At 36.8% G+C, this 26747-nt stretch overlaps 2 protein-coding genes across 2 annotated transcripts; one reads left to right on the top strand and one right to left on the bottom strand.

Moving 5' to 3' along the window:
• The first annotated feature begins 5969 nt into the window (after positions 1 to 5969).
• On the top strand, positions 5970 to 6962 carry LOC113280883. Its single transcript, XM_026529471.1, has 2 exons — positions 5970 to 6182; positions 6465 to 6962. The coding sequence occupies exons 1-2, from the start codon at positions 6063 to 6065 to the stop codon at positions 6870 to 6872; spliced, it is 528 nt and encodes a 175-aa protein (XP_026385256.1). The 5' UTR covers positions 5970 to 6062; the 3' UTR covers positions 6873 to 6962.
• Positions 6963 to 7061: 99 nt separating this feature from the next.
• LOC113280882 (ras GTPase-activating protein-binding protein 2-like) lies at positions 7062 to 11324 on the bottom strand. The gene is made up of 9 exons (XM_026529470.1): positions 11178 to 11324; positions 10214 to 10398; positions 9489 to 9792; positions 9168 to 9403; positions 8904 to 9084; positions 8603 to 8724; positions 8458 to 8517; positions 7836 to 7899; positions 7062 to 7724 (listed from the first exon to the last, which is right to left on the bottom strand). The coding sequence occupies exons 2-9, from the start codon at positions 10394 to 10396 to the stop codon at positions 7468 to 7470; spliced, it is 1407 nt and encodes a 468-aa protein (XP_026385255.1). The 5' UTR covers positions 10397 to 10398; positions 11178 to 11324; the 3' UTR covers positions 7062 to 7467.
• Between the last annotated feature and the right edge of the window lie 15423 nt (positions 11325 to 26747).

The raw sequence follows: 26747 nt of genomic DNA, 5'->3' as shown, positions 1-26747 counted from the left end.
AATGGAGATGTTTGGTTCAAATTTTCTTTTGGTATTTCTGCCGCCATGAATGTGATTTTTTGCTTTTCCCAATCTTTCAAGGGTGATGTCTTTTCTACCGCCATAACCTTCCTTCCTTCAAAATCTCGTTTATGTATCTTTCCTTTGATGTTTTCATGGAATCCATTAACCATTGTTTTTGTTATCATATTACACTCCAATCTTCTTTCATCTTCATTGATTCTAACCATTTTTCTTTTAACTGGTTCACTGATTTGTTTAATCACTTTCTTGATTTGAACATTCTCAACAAAAATCTTCAATTTTCAATCTTCAGCCTCCCTGTTTCTAGCGCCATTATGTAGTTGCAGGAAATCCTACATTACACCCCTCACAAGATTTCATTAACATTCAACTCATTTTAGATTTACAATCTTAATTTTATTGATGAATCTTTGAACAATCTTACAAGAAAAGATAAAGGAATCGAGAATAACCACTGCTCTAGATTTTCTCTCTCCTATTTACTTGCTTCTCAATCAGAAAAGATCTCCCTCCTCCTTACAGCTGGTCGGCTCTTTATATAGAGTTTTACATAGTGGATGACAGCTAATCTGTCCTTTATTTTCGGATATGACTTGCGACATTCTCGCAACCTTATAACTGTTAATCTCGCAAACTCTCTAATTTTCGCAGAACCATCACATTTTTCTCATGATTTAGCTGACGTCGTTTATTATGTCATTTCTGAAGCTATTCTGCGACACTGTCGTGTTGTGTTGTTAATATTTCGCTGAGATATTATTGCTGCGAGATTATGATCCTACAATCTTCATTCATTAGAGTAACACGCGAGGAATTGTGCCTACAGAACACGAATTCACTAGGGTAACACAGAACTCGATTGTTTTCCTGCCAGCGTGCCAGAAATTTTATGAAAATTTGAGGATGACTAGAGCACAAAAAAATGATAGATTATCTTTCGAATAAATGTTAAAATATCTTCTGGAAATAGCGAAGCATGAAGAATGGGTTGTTTCATTTAAATGTATGTATGTCGTACTCATATGATCAATAAGTTGATTTCTATATTTTAATGTTATACGTGTATGAATCATGGATCTATTATTATCAAATCATTTTATTATTATTTTTGCTCTTTAATGAGTCTCTAGCTGATTTGGTGGACTCCTGGTATAGCTTTGATGTTATATCTAGGTTAAATTAGATTTACTTTGATGTAAGCCCCGGAATTAGAGAGATAGGAAAAATAAAATTTATCTGTAAAGATGGTTGGACTAAACTCTTAATGATATGCAGTTTAGAGAATTTTCCCATTATTAGTGGAGACTACCCTTTGATTAAGGCATATAACCTTTCAATGCCCATTTAGAGTGTATTCTTATGCATAAACTCCGGGTAGAATAGGAAACTACTCAACCTCGCACTCATTCATCACTTTTAATTTTTTAAGTGGTAATTCTTATCAATCATGAAGATATTGTTAGAATTTATTATTAACCACATTATTAAAGTCTGAATTGGATGATATACATACATACATATATATACACACATATATATATATACACTTATATAATTCTCTTAAAGTAGTCGACGACGAAAATATCTCATCATCAACGGGTGAAGAAAATATCAAATTACAAAGAAAGGTGAAGTAGTCAATGTCTTGAAAGAAACAAAAGAAAAAGAAAAACCGGGGAAAAATAAAGATGTAAATTTTTGGAAGTTTATGTTATTGAACAATATCAAAGGGGAAAAGAATCAAGTGTTAAAGTTAGTTATTTGTGGTACACAGATCAAGTTATACAAAAGAAAAAAATCCAAAAAGAAGTTTCAAAACAACAAATAATTGAAGAAAAAGAGTTGATGAATCAACTGAAAAATGAGTGAGAATTGTTGAAGTTCGATAAGTTTGAATTTTTATTATCAAGAGCTAAATCCAAGGGCGAAGTTGGTTTTACCGAAAGTTATTATGATGGGAATGATGAATGTAAGAGAGATGAGAAGTGAGTGATTGTTTCCATCCTCACTTATGGTTGACCTCATTTCCTTTGAGATTATCAAAAATCGAAAGTAAGCGCACATTTCAAAAATTTTAAGTATTCTCTTCTTTGTTCTTTCTTATACACTTGTCCGACTCTTTAATCTATATCGCTTATTTTTTAAGTGAATAACCTGTGAAGCAAAGTCGAGGTAAAATGCTACTAGTTGCTTCGAGGATGTTTTTTGTAATTTGTAGGTGTAAGACTCGTTTACATTGGCTAGATATATTACATGCACTCTTTCGATGACTATAGTGCATACGATACTTGTGAACTTTATCTTGTACTTCTAACTTCTTATTATTATATTGAGAAAGCTTAATGTCATCATAGCTTTGAAGAATACTTGTGACTTTCCCATTAAGAGTTGTAGTAGATTTTGTGGGTTTATCTTTTGTAGACCATCACGAGATTATAACTCGTCCACTAGAGTCACCTAAGGATTCTTTGAATATAGCACATATTAAGTGTAACGATAACCCTTACAAAAGTGTGTTAAGCTTTGAAACTAAGTTAGGTAGTTTACTTGAGTACTAGCATGTAACACCCCAGTTAACTTATATGTTAGTGATTAGGCTGCTCTTAGAAGAAACTTGTGTTTGGATAAAAAATATAACTTAGGTTAGTATAATAAATATAAGATATATTAGCTTAGTTAGTTTTTGTTCGGTTGAAGTGAAGAAGAAACCGGAAGCAAAAGGGAAGAAGGAAAACAAGTGTTACTGAAACCAGAGGAGATTCTAGGTTTTGATCTCAAGTATAAGGAAAGTATTTTCTTACTTTATCATTTATTATTGATAGGATTTTAAGTTTTAATTGTTTATCACCTTGAAAACCCAAGTTAAGAAGCTGAATTTCTAGGGTAAATTCGTGTTAGGATTTTTCTATCATCTAAAAGAAAGAGTACTTTTTGAACCATAAAAAAAGATCTAACCATTAGATGTTTGCGAACTTTGGATATGTTATACCTTGCATTGTCATATAGTTTTTGTAAGAATTTCAGGACGATAGGAATTGGATTCATCATAGAAACACTTGTAGTTCAGAGAACTTATTATCTGCAGAATATATGAATTCGGACGGTTATGAAAACCTAAGTTTATATGGTTCTAGTATCTAGAATGAGCTAAAAGTTTAATATGAGTATACCATTTAGATGGTGAGTGTGCTGTAAAAATTTCAAGTTAAACCGAGTTCAGGAGGTACCCAAACAACATATGTTTTGTAGTTACTCCTGTAAAAATTCAGATAGGTATAGCGAATAGAACATATCATAATTTGATATTCAACCATTATCTTTCTTTGAAATTCGTACAGAATGTCCTTGAGATTGTTATGATTGCATGATGAAAATTTTTCGATCAGATTAGTATACATGGCGTATTTGATAGGTACATCAAAGTTATACATATGTGCTTGCAGGATAAATTATTGAATTGACCTAGTATGTTGTTGAGTTTGAGTTGAGTTGTGTGTATGCTTTTGAAACTTACTGTATGCTGAATTTCAAGATGATTTGAATGGTCTTGTATATGTTGGAGTATTATTGGGATATAAATCCTTATTTGTGGTTCGTGGTACTTGGATACTAATTCTTGTTTATCTACTTGCTAAGAGGTCAGGTCTGCAAAGCTATCAGGCTTGCGAGAACCAGTGAGCAGTAGACGTGTATGTTAATATGTGTGTATTGAAATTTATATGTTGAGATCAGGTATCATAATAGCTATCGCGCTTATGAGTACCGATGTGGCCACAATAGCTATCATGCTTGTGAGCGTGCACCAGATAAGGGGTTGTCATTGATTTTGCCGAGTTCAGGGACATCACTATTCAACTAGTGTGCGGCACGATGGGAAGTGGATGCAATTGTTTAATATTTATGTATGTGTGATTACGTTTGGTGAACGACTCATGATAAGCGTTATATTATTTGATTTTGAAACTTAGACTCCTAGTCTTATTATTGTCATAGTGAAGATGATTGTTATCATTTGATATTTTTGTTGCTTATATGTTTATCATTATATATTATGGATTAAGAGTGAACTTCCGATTCAAGGCTCTTACCTTGTGTTGATTTTTTTTCCCTTTCAGGTAGCAGAATAAGTAAGTGGTTTACTCGTGGGGTTTTCTTGAATTTTCCGCCGCAGTATCTGGGAAGAAGTGGAACCTCTTCCTTGATGTAGTTTCTGTTGGATTTGTTTTCCCTTAATTTCAACAAGGTTATCACATAATTATTTACTTCAACTGTTTGATTATTTTAAATTTTGGATTATAACCATTTAAAGTGTTTTGGTAAATATTAGTTATCTATTTAATAATATTTATTGGATTTTCTTTCGTGTTCTAAATTATTTTTGTTTTAAAAAGAAAAATATGGACCTACGATGGTGGCACCGCGGGATTCTGAACTCGGTTTTAGTGCCAGAATTAACGGGTTGTCACATAGCAAAAGGCAAGTATGAGGAAAATTTACTAAGTGCAAAATTTTCCCGTTTCTAATATTGGAACCGTATGCTTAATCTCGAGTTTTCTAGTAAATTACTTTGTATTATATTTGTTTTCATTTGGTTGGTCATTCAAAAGCACTGAAAATGACTCTAACGGTGTTAAGGAAGTCATGTACTACAAATGTGGAATGACCAACCAAAATCTGATGATCAAAATTATTGTTGTTGCTCAAAATCCTTGTAAAACCATTTCAAGTCTAGGATTTGATACCTTCATCCATGATTTATAAGGGTTGATACCAGTCCTACTAAGGGAATATCATTCGGTAGATTCAACGACCGGAAACATTCAGATCATTTTGTCTTATATGAAATGTTATTCCCTTAATAGGACTGGTATCATCCCTTATAAATCATGCCTTCATCTATTGGAGAATGAGAATTCGAATCAAACCAGCCAAAATGCACTCAGTTCCAAAACAAATATGAAACCCACTTGGAGTTGGCTTTGTTGTTGGTTGTTGGGCTTATTGGGCCTGCACATGAAGGGTAAGAAGGAGTGCATTTTAAGGCCTACACATGTGTAGGTGTAGCCTAGCAGTGTGCATGGACGAGTTCACTTTGATATGGAATTTCCTCTTTTATCTTATTTAGTTTTTTTTTCTTTTTTTTTATCTTGTCAGGTAAAATATAGTTTGTTTTTTTTTGTTGTTCTTTCAATTTCGATGTATGGAATTTCCGTTAAGAAAAAAGAAATCCTAGCTCATTTGATTGGATGATGAAGATGTGAGTTGGGTTTGAATAATTTTCAATAATTAAGAAGAGTTGAATTGGCGGTGGTAAAAAATAGGATGGTGGTATTATACGTCTCGGAATGCGCTCATTCTTGATAGGCATGTAAACCTTTTCAAGAGGAAGATATTTCTTAAATATTAACTTCAAGTTCGATACCATTTGGTTTTTAGTCACAAAAAGACATCTAGAGTCTGAGATAGTTTGAAAATAATAGTGTGGAGGGATCTTCCCTCGGTGAAAAAACGAAAAACTCAAGTTATATCGGTTATGAATTAGGGAGGATCCCCTCACATTCCTATTTCCGTACTTATCTCCCACTTTGGACACTAATTTTTTTTATAAAAACCAAACAATATCAAATTTGAAGTTAATGTTTAAGATATGTTCGTCTTACAAATCTCTACATACACACACAAAATAAACACATTCCGAAACTATAACCATCTATTACTTTGAAACCCAACAAATTTTCAACTGTTAAAATTAAAATTGGATAGATAGCTAAGGTTTAGTATTTTGGAGGATGCTCATATTTTATGGGTATGTGGAGCATTGTAAGATGAGCATACCCAAAATACAAATCGACCAACCAGATAGGAGCACGTCCTTTATGTGCCTGTCGGACCCAAGGTCTCAAACCATGGACATCAATTGGTACCTATCTATCTGTCTCTCTTCCTGTCCACTCAACTAGTGCTGATAGAATTCATCATTTGCATCCAACTCAAATTCAAGAGAAGAAGAAAACATATAGAGCAAAAGACAGGTAGATATGGGTGTTTGTAGCTGTAGTACTATATCAAGATCAGCACTACTAATTCCATCCATGGCAACACAAAGATTAAGTTTCTCCCCTGCTCCTTCTGTTACTCCTGCTGCTGCCTCTAAAAAGGTAAGTTCAATTTAACACCCCAATTACTAATCAAATTATTAGAAGATTTTCAACATGTATATTCTTGGGCTGTTTGTTTTTTTTAGTTCTACAACAAGCTAAACCATTGCAGCTGAGCTCCACTGAACATATATATCATAGTTACTAATTCAAGAGCTAGTTTAGAGCCAGACCCTTAAGAGGATCCATCTGCAGATTGTAGAGTATAGTGTGTTCAGTTGAGGATTAAGGTTGTTGCGTACGTCATTTCAAACTTGGGGGAATTTCCTTGATGCAATGCAGGTCTTCGTAGTCAAAGCAGCAAAAACCACTACAGCAGGAACAACAAGAATCAAGCTTCTCACCAGAGTAGAACAGCTTAGACTTCTAACAAAAGCGGAGAAAGCTGGCCTGCTGTCGACAGCCGAAAAGGCCGGTTTGTCCCTCTCGACGATAGAGAAACTCGGATTACTCTCAAAAGCTGAGGAATTTGGAGTGTTGTCAGCAGCAACAGATCCGGGAACTCCAGTGACTCTTTTCAACCTGAGTCTGGCGTTACTTGTTCTTGGTCCACTATGTGCTTACATTGTCCCTGAGGATTACCCATGGGAGATTGTCTTGCAGGTGTTGGTGGCTCTCGTTTCTGTTCTGGGGGGTTCAGCTTCATTTGCTGCCTCCAATTTTGTATCCAACTTGCAGAAATCCACTTGATTTGATTTCTCAAGAGTGTTAAATTTCAACCCCCAAACGTTTTTTTTAGAATTGTTTCATGGTGATTATACATTATATAGTTCATTTCTACTGGGAATTAGTCAAAACACCTCCAAAGTAGAGCAGAGTACCAGTACAGTGATAAAAAGTTCAGAAATCAAGATCAGCGTTTTTGGACCTGAAAGAAGATTTGTCAATTAATGGGACGGGTTATGATTGCCCATCAAATTGCACTTAACAGATTAAGTTTTTCAATTACCCTAGCGAATTCTAAACCCTAAAAAATCTACTTGCGAGAATACTTCGGTGTACCAATAGGGCACCCAATCCTTGAATATGAACAGTGCTACCACACAAAATTTGGAATAGGACTTTCCAAAAAGTGAAAGGAAAAAAAAAATTACATCTAAGTAAACTCTCATCAGCTCAAAGTATACTACATTCCAGAGTCGAAAGAAATGACTTTCTATGCAATGTCGGAAATTATATCTATCGTCATCACTGTCCAACCTCATTTCAAGAGGTATCAAACACTGATCACGGAAAACTTTGCCGCTCTATCTCTTAAAAAAATCATAACCCACCATCAAGATCTTCAAGCAGTAACAGTGGCCTGGTTCGTTCCACCTTGACGACCACCTGCAACTTTTCCATTCCCATTCTGCTCCACTGGCTGGTAGCCTTCACCGCGTCCTCCTGATGGACCACGTCGTGCTGAATAGTCACCACGGTTTCCAAAATCACTTCTTGGGTATCCTCGTCCACCGCTGAAATTGCCACCACCACGACCACCCCTGAAATCATTTCTGAACCCACCCCTTCCACTGAAATTGCCACGGCCTCTGCCACCAACTGCAATAACAAGTAAAGGGTGTTAGTCGGATATTACAACAGGTTAAGATAGTTTTCACCAAAGCATCCCCAGGTATATAGACATAATAAAAGCTGAAATATTTCACTTGCCTCTTGTTGTGGTTCTCTTTTCTTCGATATAAACTTGGCGGCTCGCAATAGTAACCGACCCAGCCTGGATATACAGAATAATCAGTTCTTGAATAAACAACGAAGACATGTGTTCATTAAACAGAATCCATATATGCGGCTCAAGAAGACAAAACTGGTAAGTAAATGGTTTCAATTGTTCTAACTGGCCTAAGGATCTTGAAAACAACTTATTGTTGATTTGTTATTTGTGGACAGCCTACCATGGCTTTGCCAAATCAACAATCAGATTTACACAAAAAGGAAAATGAAGAAGCAAAGGTGCATTGCCTCAAGGAAAAAGTCAACTTTTCTTGCTTCACCTAACCTCACTTATGTCCCTATCAAATAAGATCATTTTAAGAATTTCTCTTAATATATCATATTGATTATTAACATACAAGAAAGTCCTGTTGACTTATATTGATTAGTGAGAAAAGATAACTACTGTTATTTCCAGCATAGGAGGTAAAACACAGTAACCAGCCAAAGCAGAACATACAGTTTGAGGTCCCACTCTAATTTATAGGCCTCAAGTGCATGCTCATAACAAATAATTGGTGCCCATGATTTTTGTCTTTGATGAAAGTAATAAAGTTCATACCTTCACGGCATTTTGCATGGAACTCAAGTGTTCAAATTCGACAAAGCCAAAGCAGAATCCCTGATGCAAACAGATCAGGTATGAGTCAAAATTTGATCAAAGAAACTGACAATTTTACATCAAATGAGCATGAAACAAAACAAACCTTGTTACTTCTGACTTGAACACCTCCTGGCTTAATTGGCCCAAAACTCTTGAACTCTTTCTCGACCTGTTCGTCTGTTGCAGTTGTTGGCAGGTTCTTGATATATATGGAGTGCCCCTCAACTATGAAGAACAGGATGCAAGTCATTAGAAAGTAAATGGCGAAGAAGATAATGAATAACAATCAAGCAAACAAAATCAAAACAAGGTTTGCACACAAAACCGGAGGCAAGTGGTAAAAGAATGCATACTACATATGCAGCATTTCCAAAATTCAATAAAGAAACAAATGAGAGAATTACCTTCTTCTACAACATTGCTATTGGCAGGAGCACTGTTGCTATTAGGAGCTGACGCTCCATGTGCTGGAGTTGGTGCTGCAGGTGCAGGTGCCTTTTGACCAGCAGTAGCAGGTTTCAACTTTATAGTGGTAGTGGGCACATTCACAGGAGCAGGCCCAGCATTTGCTTTTGCAACTTTCACCTGAAATTTGATATCAGTGATGAGATTCAAGGAGGAACGAAGTACATGGGGTTTTTTTTTTTTAAAGTTGGTATTGAACTGACAATTGAAGCGTATGACTTCTTTGGAGCATCTCCTTGCACCACAGGCACAGCAGGCTCTGCCAATTGCCGAGCTTCAATTTGCACTGGTTGAACTTGAGGAGGCTCCTCAACAATCTCTTCCTGCACAACCACCTCTACCTCATTGTTCGGATGCTCATGAACTTCAACACCATTACTCAGCTCCTTCTCAATAGGTGCTGTGGTATCTGGCACGGGCTCAGGAACATGAGAGGGTTCTGAAAAGAAAACCAACAGTGAAGTCCCATTAGCCATTGCAGTAATAGAAAAGCAGGAAAAAGAGTAAGAGAATGACAGACGAACCAAGTTCTTGAGGCACTGGAGCTGCTGTAATGCTTTCACTTGTTCCGTTAACCAACACGGTCTCGGGCTTCAGCACTTGATCCTCGTCAAGATACCTAAATACATCATTTCTAACATAGTAACCCTTTTCCTGTGGGGCCAGGAAAAACGACTGTGTGAACTTCCTTCCTACGTTGTCCTTCCCAGTTAAACACCCTGTTACCAGAACAATTACCCCATCCACGTGAGAGTATTGAGCATCTGCAGTTTTAATCTCTGCCTTGTAGTCTGTGGAGTTTAACGACAGGATTTTCTGATTTATGGCCTGGTCAAAAGCAACATAAGTCAGCCAATTGTGGACCACAGCAATAAAACAGCAGAAACAGGAAGTGAAAAGCATCAGCACTGATTTATAAACTAAAAATAAATCAAAACTTTAATTTTCCTTCGAGCACTAGTGACTGGCCTTATCACCAGTAAGTAAACAACTTATAAACAGTCCCAAATAATCAGCCCTATTACATAATGTTTCTTTCTTATTGCCAAACCAATGATATTATATTTGATTACTAGCTAATTAGACAGCAACGCAATTAAACAGGGCTTCAGAATCCACCAATCCCAAAACACTCAATCTAATGTTAAGTCACTATTCCATGACAAGTTAAATCCTATGTCCTCTTGAAAAAGATAACAATGACTAGACTACATGCATTTTAACCAGCAATTGAGCTTAGAACACTTACATTCATGGTTGACACTGTTGACATAACACCATTTAGCCCTGGTCGACTTAAAACACTGGCATCCTGATAGAACCTGTAAACCAGCTCCGGAGACTTGTGAAGGATGTGATAGTACTGCTCGACGAAAGCATTCCCAACCACTTGAGCACTTGGAACAACCACCACAGGAGTTTCTGTTGCCATCTCTGCACCAAATCCAAATATAACCATTAGTAAAATATAGTAGCTTAAATATCCATTGAATTATAAGCACATCACAAAGCCATTCCCCAAAACGTAGCTTAAACTAACTACGGTTTCACTTAGCAGAATCAATGCCAATGTACTTGTGAATCCAAGAAGGAATTAAACATAACCACCTAACCAATAACTCCAATATAAAAGTTTTAGTTTTGTTGATTTCTCTAAAAACATAAAGACAGGTACCAACATAGAGTGACTAATCAAACTCTGAACTCCAAAAGAAGTCTACCATTACAAGATCTGAATCTATAACAAGGATGACAATAAGTAGGCGAACTAATTTCAAATCAACAGTATCATAACCTTAAAAACAAAAACATAAAAAAAAAATAAACATAAAAATCTAAACTTTAGATAGATTGAGAACCCATAAACCCTAGAAACCAGTGTCACTCAAATAAACAAAAGAAAAACCTAAACCTAAACCCTAAAGATTCGAATGCAAAACGAAAACCCCTAAAAACACATACGGCATGATCATACATAAACATAAAAAGACAAACAAATCTAACAAAACCCTAGATCCGTAAACCTAAACATGATGAATCAAATCAAAATCAAATCGAATCAAACAACCTTACACGAATCATACAATAAACAAGTCTATAATCATTCATTGGCCATCAATCAATCAACAAAAACAAGCACAAATCAGCTAAATCTGAAGAGAAAAAAATCAAAAACAAAAAAAAACAAAAAAAAAAATGATTATTATTATTACCTCCTCAGTCTTCGGAGAGAGAGTTAAACAGAGAGATGTAGATGGAGATGGGAAGCCGAACAGATTATAATGATGATGATGTTGAAGAAGAAAGAAGAAATATAATGAGGGACTACTGGAGAGATCTGTGTGTACATATATATCTCTTCTAATATACCAAAAAAAAATAAAAAAAAAATCAAAGAGTCTTTGATTTGGAAAGGGTTTCCTGGTAATCGTGTGGTTCGGTAAGGGCAATATGGTCTTTTTCGATGGGAGTCGGTGAAATATTGTTAGGGGTCGGGATTTAGTGTGTAGATATGGAAAGATACCAGCTGTAAAAAAATAAAGACGAGTTAATTATTATTATTATTATTATCCGAGGAGGTGAAAGGTGAAACTGACCACTGCTTTTTAGATGTCTTGGTTGCAGCTACTCGTACAAGTTCATGTGGTTGGAAGGCTTTCGTACTACTGAAAGTGGATTCAGTTCTCTTTGTACGACGTTGTAGTGTCCATTTCACAGCACCTGATGTATATCGATGGTCTATTCTTGTTTTTCTTAAAAAGAATTGTGAACGGAGTGAAATTTTTTAAAAGAATGGTGGTTATACACCGAGCTAATGTAGTTGATTAAGTTATACTGCTTTTGGTAGTAGGTATTATCAAGATCGCTAATATGGGTTTAGGGGTGTATCAAAATGCATATAGGATAAAATAGTCATTGTCTTTGGGTTGGTACACCCCCAGCAATTTGGTACCCCTATTAGCATCCATGGGTATTATGTCGATTTTCTTCTCTTCCCTTCACCATGTTAACCCAATGGAGTGGGTGATGCGCATTCAAAAGTTGCTTTTTGATTTTTGAAATTCGAAAAATCAGTTTGACAATAATTTTTCAAAACGTGAGAGTCATGACATATTTCGGGATCTTTCTCCAGGTATGTCTATCCAAAACCAAAACCAAAGCTCTTTTTCCAGTAGCAAGTACCGGGTAGAGCAGAGATAAACCGCGTAACGATCTTTTCTCCAAAATGTGACAAAAGTTTTTACACCGGCTGTCTACCTGCCTAGACACAACCTTCCCGGGGGTAGGAGTAATCGTTAACACATTTTGTGTCGTGTTGTGATGAACAGGGAGTGAGCACACCGCTATAGTTGGGTTTACGTATTCACGACCGTTAAAGTAGCATAATCACTTTATCCCTGCCCAAAAGACAGAGCAAGTCTGCCAACTGGTTGTTTAACAAGTTCGCATGCTGAGGGTATAGCCATCGAAAGAGTTGATCCTGGCGAATGGTTTGTACACATGAACAAAAGTACATGGATACGGCTTACCACCCAAAAGGGCACTTCACCGTATAATACTAACGACGGTGTTAACGCTCAACATTGTTGGGTAATCGAGTCTGGTTGTTGGATTACCTTTGGACAGAGTCCATTGCAATGTGGTAATCGAGTCTGGTTGTGGTATCATCTAAACGGTCGTCGAATGTGAATTGAAAATAAATGGTGGATTATGAATGCAGTGACAGACTTATAAGATGGCTAATCTGGAATTTAGCCTGGGTAGCCCTATGGTCTTTTTCTCTTTAAAAAATTTAAAATACATTTTTGGGCTTGATAATGAATGTTGGCTATCTGAGATCCGTCCGACGCGTTTGGGGATGTCTGGGATTTGGACGACGTGTCTCGGACTGTCTGAGATTTGGCAGGCGCGTCTGGGACCGTCTGTGATTTTTCCAACGCGATGGAATCTCTCTGAAGTCAGCTGGGACATGTTTGGGAGAGAAAAGAAGGCTTGCACACATGATAATGTCGCTATGAGACTTTGTGTCACTTGTCATTAACCAACGTATCTTGCAGAGATGTGCTAAGAGTCAACTATGTCCGTATTTTTTGGGTCGGCATGACCAGTGTATCTCGAAAGGATATTCTATGAGTCTGTCGAAAGGGCCCAAAGGCAGAATAACCAACGTATCTCGCGGGGATTTCCTTAGGAATTATTCGAAATCAGTAAGTCGAGTCAGAGCCTAGCCTAGAGCAAACATAACAAGTGTATCTCGCGATGATATACTAGGAATCAACCATTGATCTCAAATAGGGTGACTCGTGCTTATGGGAGACATGTATGTTTCCGCTCTGGGTCATAAATCGGTCGAGGAAGTTTTTGCGCATCTACGGAGCCTACATGACCAGCAACATCTCGCGGGGATGTATACAGGAAATCATGGCATCACAATAAGCTGCGTCTCGCGAAGACATGCTGGAATTATGGTTGTTCTGGTTCATAAATATTCTAGGGATGTTTTACGCTCTACAAAACCTACGTGACTAGCAGTATCTCGTCGAGGATGTGCGCTAGGAATCACGACATCACGACCAGCAGTGTCTCATAGGGACGTATACTAGAAATTGTGGCTATGGGTGCCTTGAGGACCAAGGGTTTAATCTCTCCCGTGAGAGTTGAGTTTTGTCTATGGTTTTAAAATGACAATTTTGCCCCATATCCAAATTTCACCATCTACACATGCGTATTGTATTATGTTAGCGCTACTTTGCTCAAGGTCATCCTCCTAACAAGCCTATATATTGGGACCGGACCATGATACCTAAAGCAAGTTAGAACCGGTTCTACCTTGACTCCCAATATAGGTATGGATCGGTTATACCTTGACTCCCAACATAAGCTAGGATCGGTTTCACTTTGATTCCTTATATAAGTTAGGATCGGTCCAACCTTAAGATCTTATATGAAAAACAAACCATCAATCCTTTTAATTTCATTTCGATATAAAACAAGTTTGTACGTCTATTTCCTTAAACTCATGTAATTAAACATAGTTTTCTAGGTATTAAAACAAATATACGTTCACTTCACAATCTAGTAACGAGTTAGAAAGACTAATTTGATGTCGCAGTTACGAAGTTCAAAAGATAAGCATGACACTTCGTAAATCAATATACCAATATAAAGCACTTATCACTATTGATATATATATATATTGTTTCTTGAACTTTGATAATAATACGATGATCAAGTCTATTATACTAAAGTTTCACGTATATAACTTCACATGTTATGTTTTCAATAAGAAACGACTTGAAAGCTTACAATGGAAACAATTCAAATCATGTATTACTAACATCAAGCAGAAGTCATAAGCAAATTTGTATCCAAACGCTCTAAGAGGCTGTTTGGATACACGCCCAGAATGTGTTTTTCGGCTTCTAGAAACAAAAAAATCGGAAGTTAGATCGGATACACAATTCCAGAATGACTTCTAAAAGGAAAAAAGTTAACTTTTCGTGAAGCAAAAGATAAACAAATCAAGAAACAAATCTTGTAATGAGTCCCGACTTCATTTGTGGGACGCATCACACAAAAGGTGGCACTTATTAATTTTCAATGGGTGACGGTTCCACAACTCTGTGAGAATCATGACATATTTCCAGGATTTTTCTCTAGGTATGTCTATCATCACTATTTTCTTTTTTTGTATCACCTAACCGGTCGCGGAACATAAAAGCACGCAATTACAGGAATTATGAATATAGGGACGGACCTATAAGATGATTAATCTAGAATTTATCCCGGATATCCCAATGGTCTTTTTCTCCATAAAAAAACAAAATTCATTTTTGGGCTTGACAATGAATGTTGGCCGAAGTTATAGCCCGCCTGGTCTTATCCCTGCATGACTGTACCTTTTTTTTTACATTTTTGCTTGCAAGGTTAAAAGAAACATAAAAATAAGGTGAACAAAAAAGAAAAAAAAGACTAGCTTTGTAACGAACTAGACGAAAGAGAATGATTAAAGAGGATTCGAACGATTGTGGGAGGAGAGTGAATTTTGCGAGAGCATGCGATATTTCATCGGCTTCTTTTTTGATGCGGGTGAATTTTAAAGTGTTTAAAAAATCTTTATGGGAGTTGTTATCTTGAACAACGCTTTTAGTCAGGGAATTGAACTGAATTGATTTTGCAGTAAGATGGATCATGAATTTGTAGTCTCCTTTGGTAATGCAATCATTTAAGTAATAATTTGGTTCCATTTGAACGGTAAGAAATGATTTATGTACCTTAACTACCACAAGGTTATTCTGATATCATTGAATTGAAAACCCACAACCGATGGATCGGTTTTACTTTATGTACATGTAACTTTTAAGAACTAGTAGGAAAGTAGGGAAAACTTTTTTTCCCCTTGTCCTTACTTAGATCTTAACTTAAGCTTAGTTAGTGGCTCTAATTTACTTTCAGAAGGTCTGAGGCACTTTATTTGGATCTCTTGGTCACTATAAATTATAAATGTATTTTTTTTTCTTTTATAAGCTAACAATAAATAGAGACTAAATATTATAATTAAAGCTTTAATAGTATGAGGGAGAGCTCTCTTTATTAAGTTAACACCATCCAAAACCTAAGAATCATAGCAAAAACAATAGGCAACCGTACAAAATATTAATATAAATAGATAATAACTTCAAATTCAACTACAATATTTGTAATGACCATTCCTAATGTCGCGACTATATGTCCTGGAATTTCCAGGATCAAACAATATCTAGAACTGAGATAAAACACTACCTTGACAATGTTGCAATCCTAAAATATCTTATCTCCAGTCAGGATCCGGGACATAGTTGTAATTACTGAATACGGAGAAGATGCTGACGGAGGAGAATTCGACGATACTGAAGAAAGATGAGAGATTTTTGAGTCACAGATAAGTGGCTATCACTATTATAAGGATCAGTCCCCAGTCCCCAAGTAGTAACATGTTGTGTTAGAGCACTGCTCGGTCGAATTCGCAAGCGTTGTTATCTCAAGCTTGTTGTCAAGTTTAGTTTCCAAAACTATAAGTCTTTATTTTTAGTCTACTCATAGCTAAGTCTCGGAATAGGATAAAGTGTAGTTGAGCTCTAGACTCCATGGCGATCATCATACAAATACGAAGAACCACTCAAGGAACTGGTGGAACTTCATCGACTAAAAGGTATGTGGAGACTTGAACTTATCTATCACTCAAAAGTCTATCTACTCTATATCCTATCTTGAGACAAAAGTCGTATTGCTATATAGACTATGATTATACACATTTGTTATTTCGAGCAGAGTTTATCTCGCCTATCTATTTATCGAAATACGTGTTGGTAAGCTTTCGCTTTGGACAAGTTCATCTTTACTAGTGACGAAAGTCATATTAGTTTCAATTACTTGAAAATCGCTTTGACGAAAAATAGCTTGTGAACAACAACTATATAACGTCCTCTAAGAATGTTTCAATGATTGAAATGAGAGTTTAGAATATAACCTTGAAAAGATATAAACATTGTGTGATAACTCATACGTGTGTAAGTCCTTATTCCTTGAACCAAAATATGCGTACTTTGCTGCTCAGGAAAACCGGAAATGAAATCCGCGTACCAGTACGCGCATTGTCGGAAGTTCACATCCCGTGAATTTATGCTGGAGTTTGTGAACTGAAAACAAACTTATTCCGGGCACTTAAGTTCGCGTACCAGTATGCGTACTTAAGTGGATTAGCTTCTAAAAACGATTATTCGTGAACTTAAACTTATATAAACTAAGGAATGCATACTTGCAAACCGTGGCTATAAAGTTCATGAATTGATTCGAGTGAATCAAATCATTTTTACTTCGATCGTGTCTTATATACTTTTATGAGATCTAAGCAATTGTACAACTCTCTAACTAGTTCCCTTGAGTCATTTGAACTAGTTATGGTTAAGATGAATATGGTTGATATGAAAGTGCTCATATGTCTAACCATTTGGTTAACTACTGTTGGACCAATTAAGTGTACATGTTTGGGTACGGTTATACAAACCTAAATAAACGTGCATTTCATTTGTGTGTAACAAGCTAAGTTCGATCTAACGGTTGAAAGATATTAGCTTGAATCTAACCAGGTTTTTATATAACGGTGAATATTGAATGCTTTGTTACCAAGGTAACTTAGATTGCAAACTCTGATTTGAAAGACTATATAAAGGAGAACTCTAGCAACTGGGAAACCTAATCCCCACACCTTCTGTGTGATACTAGTTGTATTAGCTAGAGTCAATTCTCCTTTAACCTTAGGTTTCTATCGAGACCCTGTAGGTTAACGACTTGAAGACTTCATTGGGATTGTGGAGCCAGATGAAAAAGCGGGGGTCTAACAACACGACCCAATATTTCGCTTAGCAATCTGTATGGACTAACTCCGAAATACTTTCTAGAGAATCAACTAGACAGTCAGACTCAATCTAGGTAAAAGTATCTCAAGGAGTTAATATCTCTCTCTTGTTTTGATTTACTCAAGCTAATAGAAATCAGCGAGTCCTAATCAAACACAAGGAATAACTTGGACGGTACCAAAGACCAATGTCCAAAGATCAATCAATGACAATCAAACAACCAAAGGTTGGATTACACCAATTGATGATCTACACGCACAACCTGTATTATTTCAATTATAATGATAAACAATATAATGCGGAAACTGAAATAACACAGACACTAGAAATTTTGTTAACGAGGAAACCGCAAATGCAGAAAAACCCCGGGACCTAGTCCATATTGAATACACACTGTATTAAGCCGCTACAGACACTATCTTACTCCAAGCTAACTTCGGACTAGACTATAGTTAAACCCCAATCAGTCTCCCACTGATCCAAGGTATAGTTGTACTCCCTACGCCTCTGATCCCAGCAGGATACTGCGCACTTGATTCCCTTAGATGATCTCACCCACAACTAAGAGTTGCTACGACCCAAAATCACAGGCTTTAACAATAAACAAATCTGTCTCACACAGACAAGTCTATCAAAGGATCAATCTGTCTCCCATAGAAAACCCTAAAGTTTTTGTTTCGTCTTTTGATAATAATCAAGGTGAACAGGAACCAATTAATAATCCGGTCTTATATTCCCGAAGAACAGCCTAGATTAATCAATCACCTCACAACAATCTTAATCCTATGGCAGTGAAACAAGATGTCGTGAAATTGCAAACAATGAGACTAAGGTGTTTGTGATTACTTTTTATATCTTTCCTATCGGATAAATCAAACAATCTCTAGTCAGTCAATATGATTATACTATTACGATAGAAGATGCAAGATCAGATCACACAACTACGATAAAAGTAGTATCGGTCTGGCTTCACAATCCCAATGAAGTCTTCAAGTCGTTAACCTGGTTTTAGAAGAAGAAAACCAAAGGTTAAAGGAGAACCGACTCTAGCACGCAAACTAGTAGCACATGTAAGGTGTGGGGATTAGTTTTGCAGAGTTGCTAGATTTCCCCTTATATAGTCTTTCAAATCAGGGTTTTGCCTTAGTTACAGAGCAATCAATATCCACCGTTAGATAAAAACCTGATTTAGATTCAAGTTAATATTTCTCAACCATTAGATCGAAAACTTAGCTTGTCATACACAAATGACTGTACGCTTCTAGGTTTGTTAACCGCACCCAAACGTGTACATTGTTGGTTCAATAATAGTCTAACCAAAAAGGTTAACCATAAGAGCATTTCATACCAACCATGTTCTTCTTCACCATAACTAGTTCAAGTGACTCAAATGAACTAGTTAAGAGAGTTGTTCAATTGCAAGGAAATCTTATGTAACTACACAAGACACAATTGAAGCAAAGATGATTTGATTCACAAGAATCGATTCATGAGCTTTAATAGCCACGGTTTTAAAAAGCATTCCTTAGTATTTTAAGATTAAGTTCAGAGATCATCTTTAGATATATAACCTTCTCAAGTTCGCAGACTAGGTTTGCGGACTTAAGACACAGGACAGAGTTTACAAACTCCAGTAACTTCGCCGGTTCGCGGACTGGGTTCGCGCAAGTAGTTTGTCAACTCCAACAGAAATTCTCGGGTTTGAGAACTTCGGCAGTTCGTGGACTAAGTTCGCGGACTTGGCACTTGCCATACTTCCGGTTCTCTTGATCAACAAAGTTCGAGAACTTTGGTTCAAGGAATACATTGGTTATGTAATCTAAACTCTCATTTTAATCATTGAAACATTCTTAGAGGACGTTATATAGCTGTTACACCATTTCTCGTCAAAGCAATTTTCAAAGTGATTGAAACATTCATGAGTTTCGTCACTAGGTAAAGATAAACTTGGTCGAAGCGAAAAGCTTACCAACACATATTTCGAGATATAGATAGGCGAGGTATACTCGGCTCGAAATACCAAATATGTATGATCTAGTCTATATATATAGCATACGACTTTTGTCTCAAAGAGTAGGAGATAGAATAGATAGACTTTTGAGTGACAGATAAGTTCAAGTCTCCGCATACCTTTTTGTCGAGAAGTTCCACCGGTTCCTTGAGTAGTCCTTCTACTTGTATGATGAATCGCCATGAAGTCCTTGAGCTCAATTACACTTATTATCCTGGTCCGAGACTTAGCTATAAAATACCATAAATCAAGACTTATAGTTTTGATCACTAACATTGACAAATATGCTTGAGATAGCAATGCATACGAGTTTGACCGAGCAGTGCTCTAACACCAGACCCAACTATTTTCTCTATAGTTGCGTGATCTGATCTTGCTGTTTCTATCGTGTTTGAGTACAATCGTTAGATTAGCTTGAGATTAATTTCTCCGATAGGCAAGATATAAAAAAACTCACAAACATCTTCGCCTCATCGTTCGTGATTCCGCAATATCTTCTTTCGCTAGTCGATTAAGATTATTGTAAGGTGATTGATAATTCTAGGTTGTTCTTCGGGAATATAAGTCCGGGTTATCAATTGGTTCATGTTCACCTTGATTTATCAAAAGATGGAACAAAAACTCGTAGGTATTTCTGTGGAGACATATTTATCTATTAACGTAGACTTTTCTGTGTGATACATATTTGTTTATTAAAGTCTTCGACTTTGGGTCGTAGCAACTCTTAGTTGTGGGTGAGATCATATAAGGGAATCAAGTGTGTAGTATCCTGCTGGTATCAGAGACGTAATAAGCGCAACTGTACCTTGGATCAGTGTGAGATTGATTGGGGTTCAACTACAGTCCAGACCGAAGTTAGTTTGTAGTAGGCTAGTGTCTGTAGCGGCTTAATATAATGTGTGTTCAATCTGGACTAGGTCCCGAGGTTTTCTGCATTTGCGGTTTCCTCGTTAACAAAATTTCTGGCGTCTGTGTTATCTCTTTTCCGCATTGTATTTTGTTATATAATTGAAATCTCACAGGTTGTGCGTTGAATCGATCAATTGGGAAATCCAACCTTTGGTTGTTGATTAAAATTGATTGATCCTTGAACATTGGTCTTTGGTACCGTTCAAGTGATTTCTCTTGTATTCAATTAGATTCGCAGATTTCTATTTGCTTGAGTAAATATTGAATCGAGAAAGCGAGATATAACTCTTTGATATACATTCATTAAGATTGAGTCTGATTGTCTACTTGATTCTCTTAAAAGTATATTGGAGTTTGTGCATACAGATTGCTAAGTGAAATATTGGGTGTGGTTGTTAGACCCCCGCTTTTTCATGTTGTTATGTGGGTGCGAGGAACTCGAGATGCTTGTAATTTGTAGAAATACCTTCGTAACATTCGATCATGAGTCATCAAGGCGGAAAATGACGCTCTGCGGGTTGGAAATGTCTGCACAAATTCATGTCATGGTCTTGGATGCAAACGTTTTTGTGAACAAGATAAAGTTGTTTTTCTTCCTCTGCTAGGTTTCTTGACAGGGACTCACGTGAACTTTTGTAGCAAAATTATACGTCGATATTTATTCTTCTTTTGGGAGGATGGTCAACCGTACTTGAGAGTTGCATATGCATTATGGTGCCAGCAGAGTAATGGATACACTCAGGTCTAACTGCGCAGTCGATTTTTGTTTTCTTTGTTAATGGGAGAGTTTTCTGGGAATCCGCTAGGTAATTCTTCACGTGGACGAGTCGTTTTTTGACCTGATGAAATTGTAAGTGATCGTAATATCTTGTCCTTCGCTTATCATGTTGACTGAAGGATAGCTTGTCGAGCATATCTTTTTGAGAGATGAGGCTTTGAATGAGGGAACTGTAACCAGGCTTTCGGATGAGTAGTGTGTGTCCTGGAGCTACGTTCTCGGGTCTTTCCCCTGTTTACTTCAGTAAAAACAGCTGGTTATAGTTGTACGTCAAGTAGTGGATTATTTATCTGAAAGGTTGATCTCACGAGTATCACTACAGATTTAGTTTTCCTTGATAGGTTTGGATGCGAAGATATTCTCCTTCTCTGTCTTGGGTGAACTAAGGTCCCATCGAAAAATTATATTGGATAATCGTTGGTGTAGCCGAGATGAAATCTCATCGAGACTTGGTCGTACAATTGCTAGGACTCCTATTATTTCTGGAGAGATGGATGTTGAGATAACATATCGAACTACGTCTTTGCATCGTCGGATAAGTATGAGCTTTGGGCAAGCATTGTCTTGGAATCTAGTCTTGTCTTATATTTGCCACGTTCTGGTCATGATCCTCTAAAGCAAGAAGAACGACAAGATATATCTAGGCTGGCGATTTATGACCCTATGTGGATCTGTAACGCTTTTGACTAGGTCACAATTTTTTTGGAACCTTTCCAAGTTTTTGCTAAGTTTATCTTATAGACGACGAAAATATAAATCCGACGGAAAAAAGAACTAGGTGAATCAGATGAAAAATGAAAGAGTTATAAGTAAAATAGTAAAGTGAAGTGAACTTCCCGAGTCCCCTATGATAAGATTGATGTCCCTTGAACTAAACGAATTTTGGAGCAAATATTCTTCACAATCTCCAAGTTTAGAGCGTCATATGGTGCTTGAGAGCGATAACGTCGGCTGGATGGTTGCTTCATTACTATGTCGCATTTGTAACGAGCTTCATCTTCTCCTTTGAGGTTGATTGCATATAGAATGGATCTCGTCTGTGCTATTCTCAACAGTTTTAATACTCCTTCTTTTGGAAATGTGTGCTCGATATATATTTGTTGAATCTATCCCTATTGGTAACTTTAAAGGCATTTTCAGATAAGTCTGGATGTCGATCTGAGATTTTTCAAGATTTTGTTGAGTCCATAGGAGCTCGCCTTGTTCCTACCCAACGTTTTTAAGGATTAGCAGTAGAATATTTTCATGAAAATAGATTATTGTGTAGTTTTTTTATGCAGAGAGAGATTCATGCAATCCAGTACGTCATTATCATATTCGCTAAGGTAGCAAAAGATCATCTGAGATGGAAAAGTGTTGGTAGGTAAATCTCTTAAGACTAAGTTTGTAATGGATTTGCAAAGACTAAATCAATGAAACGTTTTTGTGTTTGGATTGGTGGAATCGACTTCCTTCCTAATTGGACCGTGATTGAGATCTTAACTGAGTGAACAACCTCCCAATTTTGATCACCAAAATGTAGTTACCAAAACGATGAGAGGCTAAAGGTGGGATTCCAGGGTTTTGAAAGTAAGTTACGGGAGGTTGAGAATGAACAGTCTTCTCCTAAACCACGCTCAGTATCCGTTCAAAGGATGCTTCAGTCACATGGAAGAGGCTGGTCTTATGGAGGGAAGCATATGAAGAAAGAGATCTTATAATTCTATAATTTGAAGAATAATTGCTCTGGGAGTTTATGATAATGTTTTTTAGCTTAAATAAATAGAGGGCTTATTTATAGCTGAATTTTCTAATCTCAGGTCGGTGAAGATAGGGATTGCTTGTCGTGCGGAGCACTTCTCCCGTCTCTTCATGAACAAATAAATATTAACTAGGTTGAGTTTATCTCATTATTCCACCACCTTTACTCTCTTCTGCCGTAAGAAATAGGTTGGGTATTTCTCATACGTGTCGTAGACCATCATACCAAAAACCTAATTGATATCCCCCTATTTGTGTGAAGTTGAGTCATATTTGCTATGATGTGTTGAGAAAGAAATATATTCTCTTTAGCAGAGTTGGCCAAGATAGAGAGATATTCTCTGATTTGTGAGAATGACTAGCTAGAATGAGTCACGTGTAAAAGCAGGGAATGCCTCAAAATTTGTCCGTAGAGTGTGATAGAAGTTGAAGTTGAGGTTTAGGTTGAGGTTGAGATCCCTCTCTCCATGTTCGGTTACCTATGTCACGTAGAGACTGTATTATTTTTTTCGGGTCCCTTTGTTGAGCATGTGAAGCACAAGAGAAGTTATCCACGTTTTTGGATAGACGTGTACAGTTCAGGCCCAATTTACTAGTCGTGAGTGTGTTTGAGACGCTGAGAAAGAGGCCCGAGGCCTATATGAGGCTTTTTCCTAAATCTTATACTTGCATAAAACTCTTCGGACGAGATGGCTTAGATCGGATGAGGCCATTTGAGATTTGGCCGACGCAACTGGGGTTGTCTGAGATTTGGCCAACGCGTTTGGGATTTTCTGAGATTTGGACGACGCATCTCGGGTTGTCTGAGATTTGGTAGACGCGTCTTGGGCCGTATGAGATTTTTCCAACACGATGGAATCTCTATGAAGTCAGTTGGGACATATATGAGAGAGAAAAGAAGGCTTGCACACATGATAACATGTCTCTATGAGACTTCAGATCACTTGTCTTTGACCAACGTATCTTGTAGAAATGTTCTAGGAGTCAACCATGTCCGTATTTGTGGGGCTGACATGACCAGTGTATCTCTGAAGGATGTTTTATGAGTTGGTCGAAAGGGCCCATAGGCAGAATTACCAGCATATCCCGCGGGGATGTCCTAGGAAATATTCGGAAGCCTCAGTAAGTCGAGTCAGAGCCTAGAGCAGACATGACCAGTATATCTCGCGATGATGTACTAGGAATTAATCATTAATCTCAAAAAGGGTGATTCGTGCTTACAGGAGACATGTATGTCTCCGCTATGGGTTATAAATCCACCGGGGACGTTTTTATGCATCTACAGAGCCTACGGGACCAGCAGTATCTCACAGGGATGTATGTTGGGAATCACGGCATCACAATCAGTTGCGTCTCACGAAGACATGCTGGAATTATGGTTGTTTTGGTTCATAAGTCTGTCGGGGATGTTTTACGCTCTACAAAACCTACGTGACCAGCAGTATCTCGTCGAGGATGTGCGCTAGGAATCACGGCATCACGAACAGCAGTGTCTCACGGGGACGTATACTAGAAATCGTGGCTATGGGTGCCTTGAGGACCAAGGGTTTAATCTCTACCGTGAGAGTTGAGTTTTGTCTATGGTCTTAAAATGACACTTTTGCCCATATCCAAATTTCACTATCCACACCTGCGTATTATACTATTTTAGCATTACTTTGCTCAAGGATACCCTCCTAACTGGCATATATATTGGGACCAGACCGTGATACCTAAATCAAGTTAGAATCGGTTCTACCTTGACTCCGGATATAGGTATGGATCGGTTCTACCTTGAATCCCAACATAAGCTAGGATCGATTCTACTTATATAAGTTAGGACCGGTCCAACCTTAAGATCTTCAATGAAAACCAAACCATCAATACTTTTGATTTATTTCGACTACGAAACAAGTTCGTACGTCTATCTCCTTAAAGTCATGTAATCAAATATAGTTTTCTAGGTATGAAATCATATCTACATTCACTTTACAATCTAATAACGAGTTACAAAGCCTATGTTGATGTCGCAATTACGCAGTTCAAATGATAAGCATGGCACTTCGTAAATCAATATACCAATATAAAGCACTTATCACTATTGATATTGATATCGCAATTACGCAGTTCAAAAGATAAGCATGACACTTCGTAAATCAATATACCAATATAAATCACTTATCATTATTGATATATATGTTCCTTGACACTTTGGTAACAATATTATGGTCAAGTCTATTATAGTAGAGTTGCACATATATAACTTCGCATGTTATGTTTTCAATCAGAAATGATGGCTTGAAAGCTTACGATATATAGAAATGGAAACAAATAAAATCATTTATTACAAACATCAAGTGTAAGGATGATGTTATTGTTGATGTCGATACGTCTTCGGAATCTTCAGGTCTTCAGAGTAATACATGTATGTCTCAACATTTTTATACTTCCTAGTCTAACCTAACAAAGATGACTTAAGCAATCTAATCAAGCGATTTATAAATTTTGATTCTAAAATATGACAACCGACACTTAGCGGGTTCAACCGAGCAATGTTATAACAATCTCCCCCTTTGTCAATTTTAGCAACAAAACTCTATAACATATTATTAGAGCACTGCTCGATCGAACTCGCAAGCGTTGCTACCTCAAGCTTGTTTGTCAAGTTTAGTTGATCAAAAATATATACTTGATTTGTAGTCTACTTATAGATATGTCTCGGATTAGGATAGAATGTGTAGTTGAGCTTTAGCCTTCACGACGTTCACCAATTAAAGAAGAAGCTTTAGGAACAACTCCATCAACAAAAGGTATGTGGAGACTAAAACACATCTATCACACAGAAGTCTATTATATTCTATATAAACTTATCTATCACACAGAAGTCTATTATATTCTATCATTTAATGAGACTAAGTCGTATAGCTATATAGACTTTTACATTATACACATTTGATATTTCCAGCCGAGTTTATCTCGCTTATCTATTATCGAAATACGTGTTGGAAGCTTTTAGCTTTAGCTATGTTCATCCTATTCTTGACGAGTTTAGTTGGAAACAATTTATTTGTTGGAAACTAAATATTAAGTCAAAAGATGATCATGTGAAAATTACCTTGAATATCTTATATGATTTGTGTGAGACAGTCATTTGATGTAAGCTCGGGAAGTTTCGTATTGGTCATTTGATCACTTGAAAATTACTTTAAGCTAATGGTATGTGTAAGATTAACATTGTCGTCTTCTAAGGATGTTTCAATGATTGAAATAAGAGTTTAGAATGATTATCCATGTCTGGATACAACACGGTATGCATACCCAGTTTGCAAACTATATTGTGATGATTCAGGTCCGGAACTCTTATTTGCGTACCTAGTATGTGAACGGGTTTACCTGAGTTGGGTTCAGAACGGTTGTTCGCGAACCGGGTATGCGAACGGCTTAACTAGGTCAAGGTCTGGGGTTGCTGTTTGCGTATCCAGTTTGCGAACACATTGGTTAAGTTTTAAAATCGGTAATGTGTGATTCTCATACTCATGTACTAAAACATTTATGATTTAAGGAATGCAAATTAACTTTGTAAACCGTGGATTAATGTTCATGAATTGATTCTTGTATAAATACTTTGTACAATCACGAATCAAACCGATTTCGCTTCAATTTGTTCATGAATATTTTTATGAGATAGTGAACAATTGAATAACTTTATTGAAGCACAATTAAAATCATTTGATTATCTATCATGATTGATTGATCATCATATTTTATCTATAATTGTTAGATAAATATGGCTAAGTCAAAAGTGTTCATATGGATAACTTAGGTTAACTCTTATTGAGCCAAACCAATATATATTTTTAGGTACGGTTACCCTTATCTAAATATAAGTATATTTCATTTGCGTGTAACAAGCTAAGACCATCTAACGGTGGAGATTAATTACTTAATTTCTAAGCAGACTTAGCCT

The sequence above is a fragment of the Papaver somniferum genome, chromosome 5 (assembly GCF_003573695.1).
Source record: "Papaver somniferum cultivar HN1 chromosome 5, ASM357369v1, whole genome shotgun sequence".
Lineage (NCBI taxonomy): Eukaryota > Viridiplantae > Streptophyta > Magnoliopsida > Ranunculales > Papaveraceae > Papaver > Papaver somniferum.
Note: the sequence above shows the minus strand (reverse complement) of the source record. Positions and strands in the feature narration are given on the sequence as shown.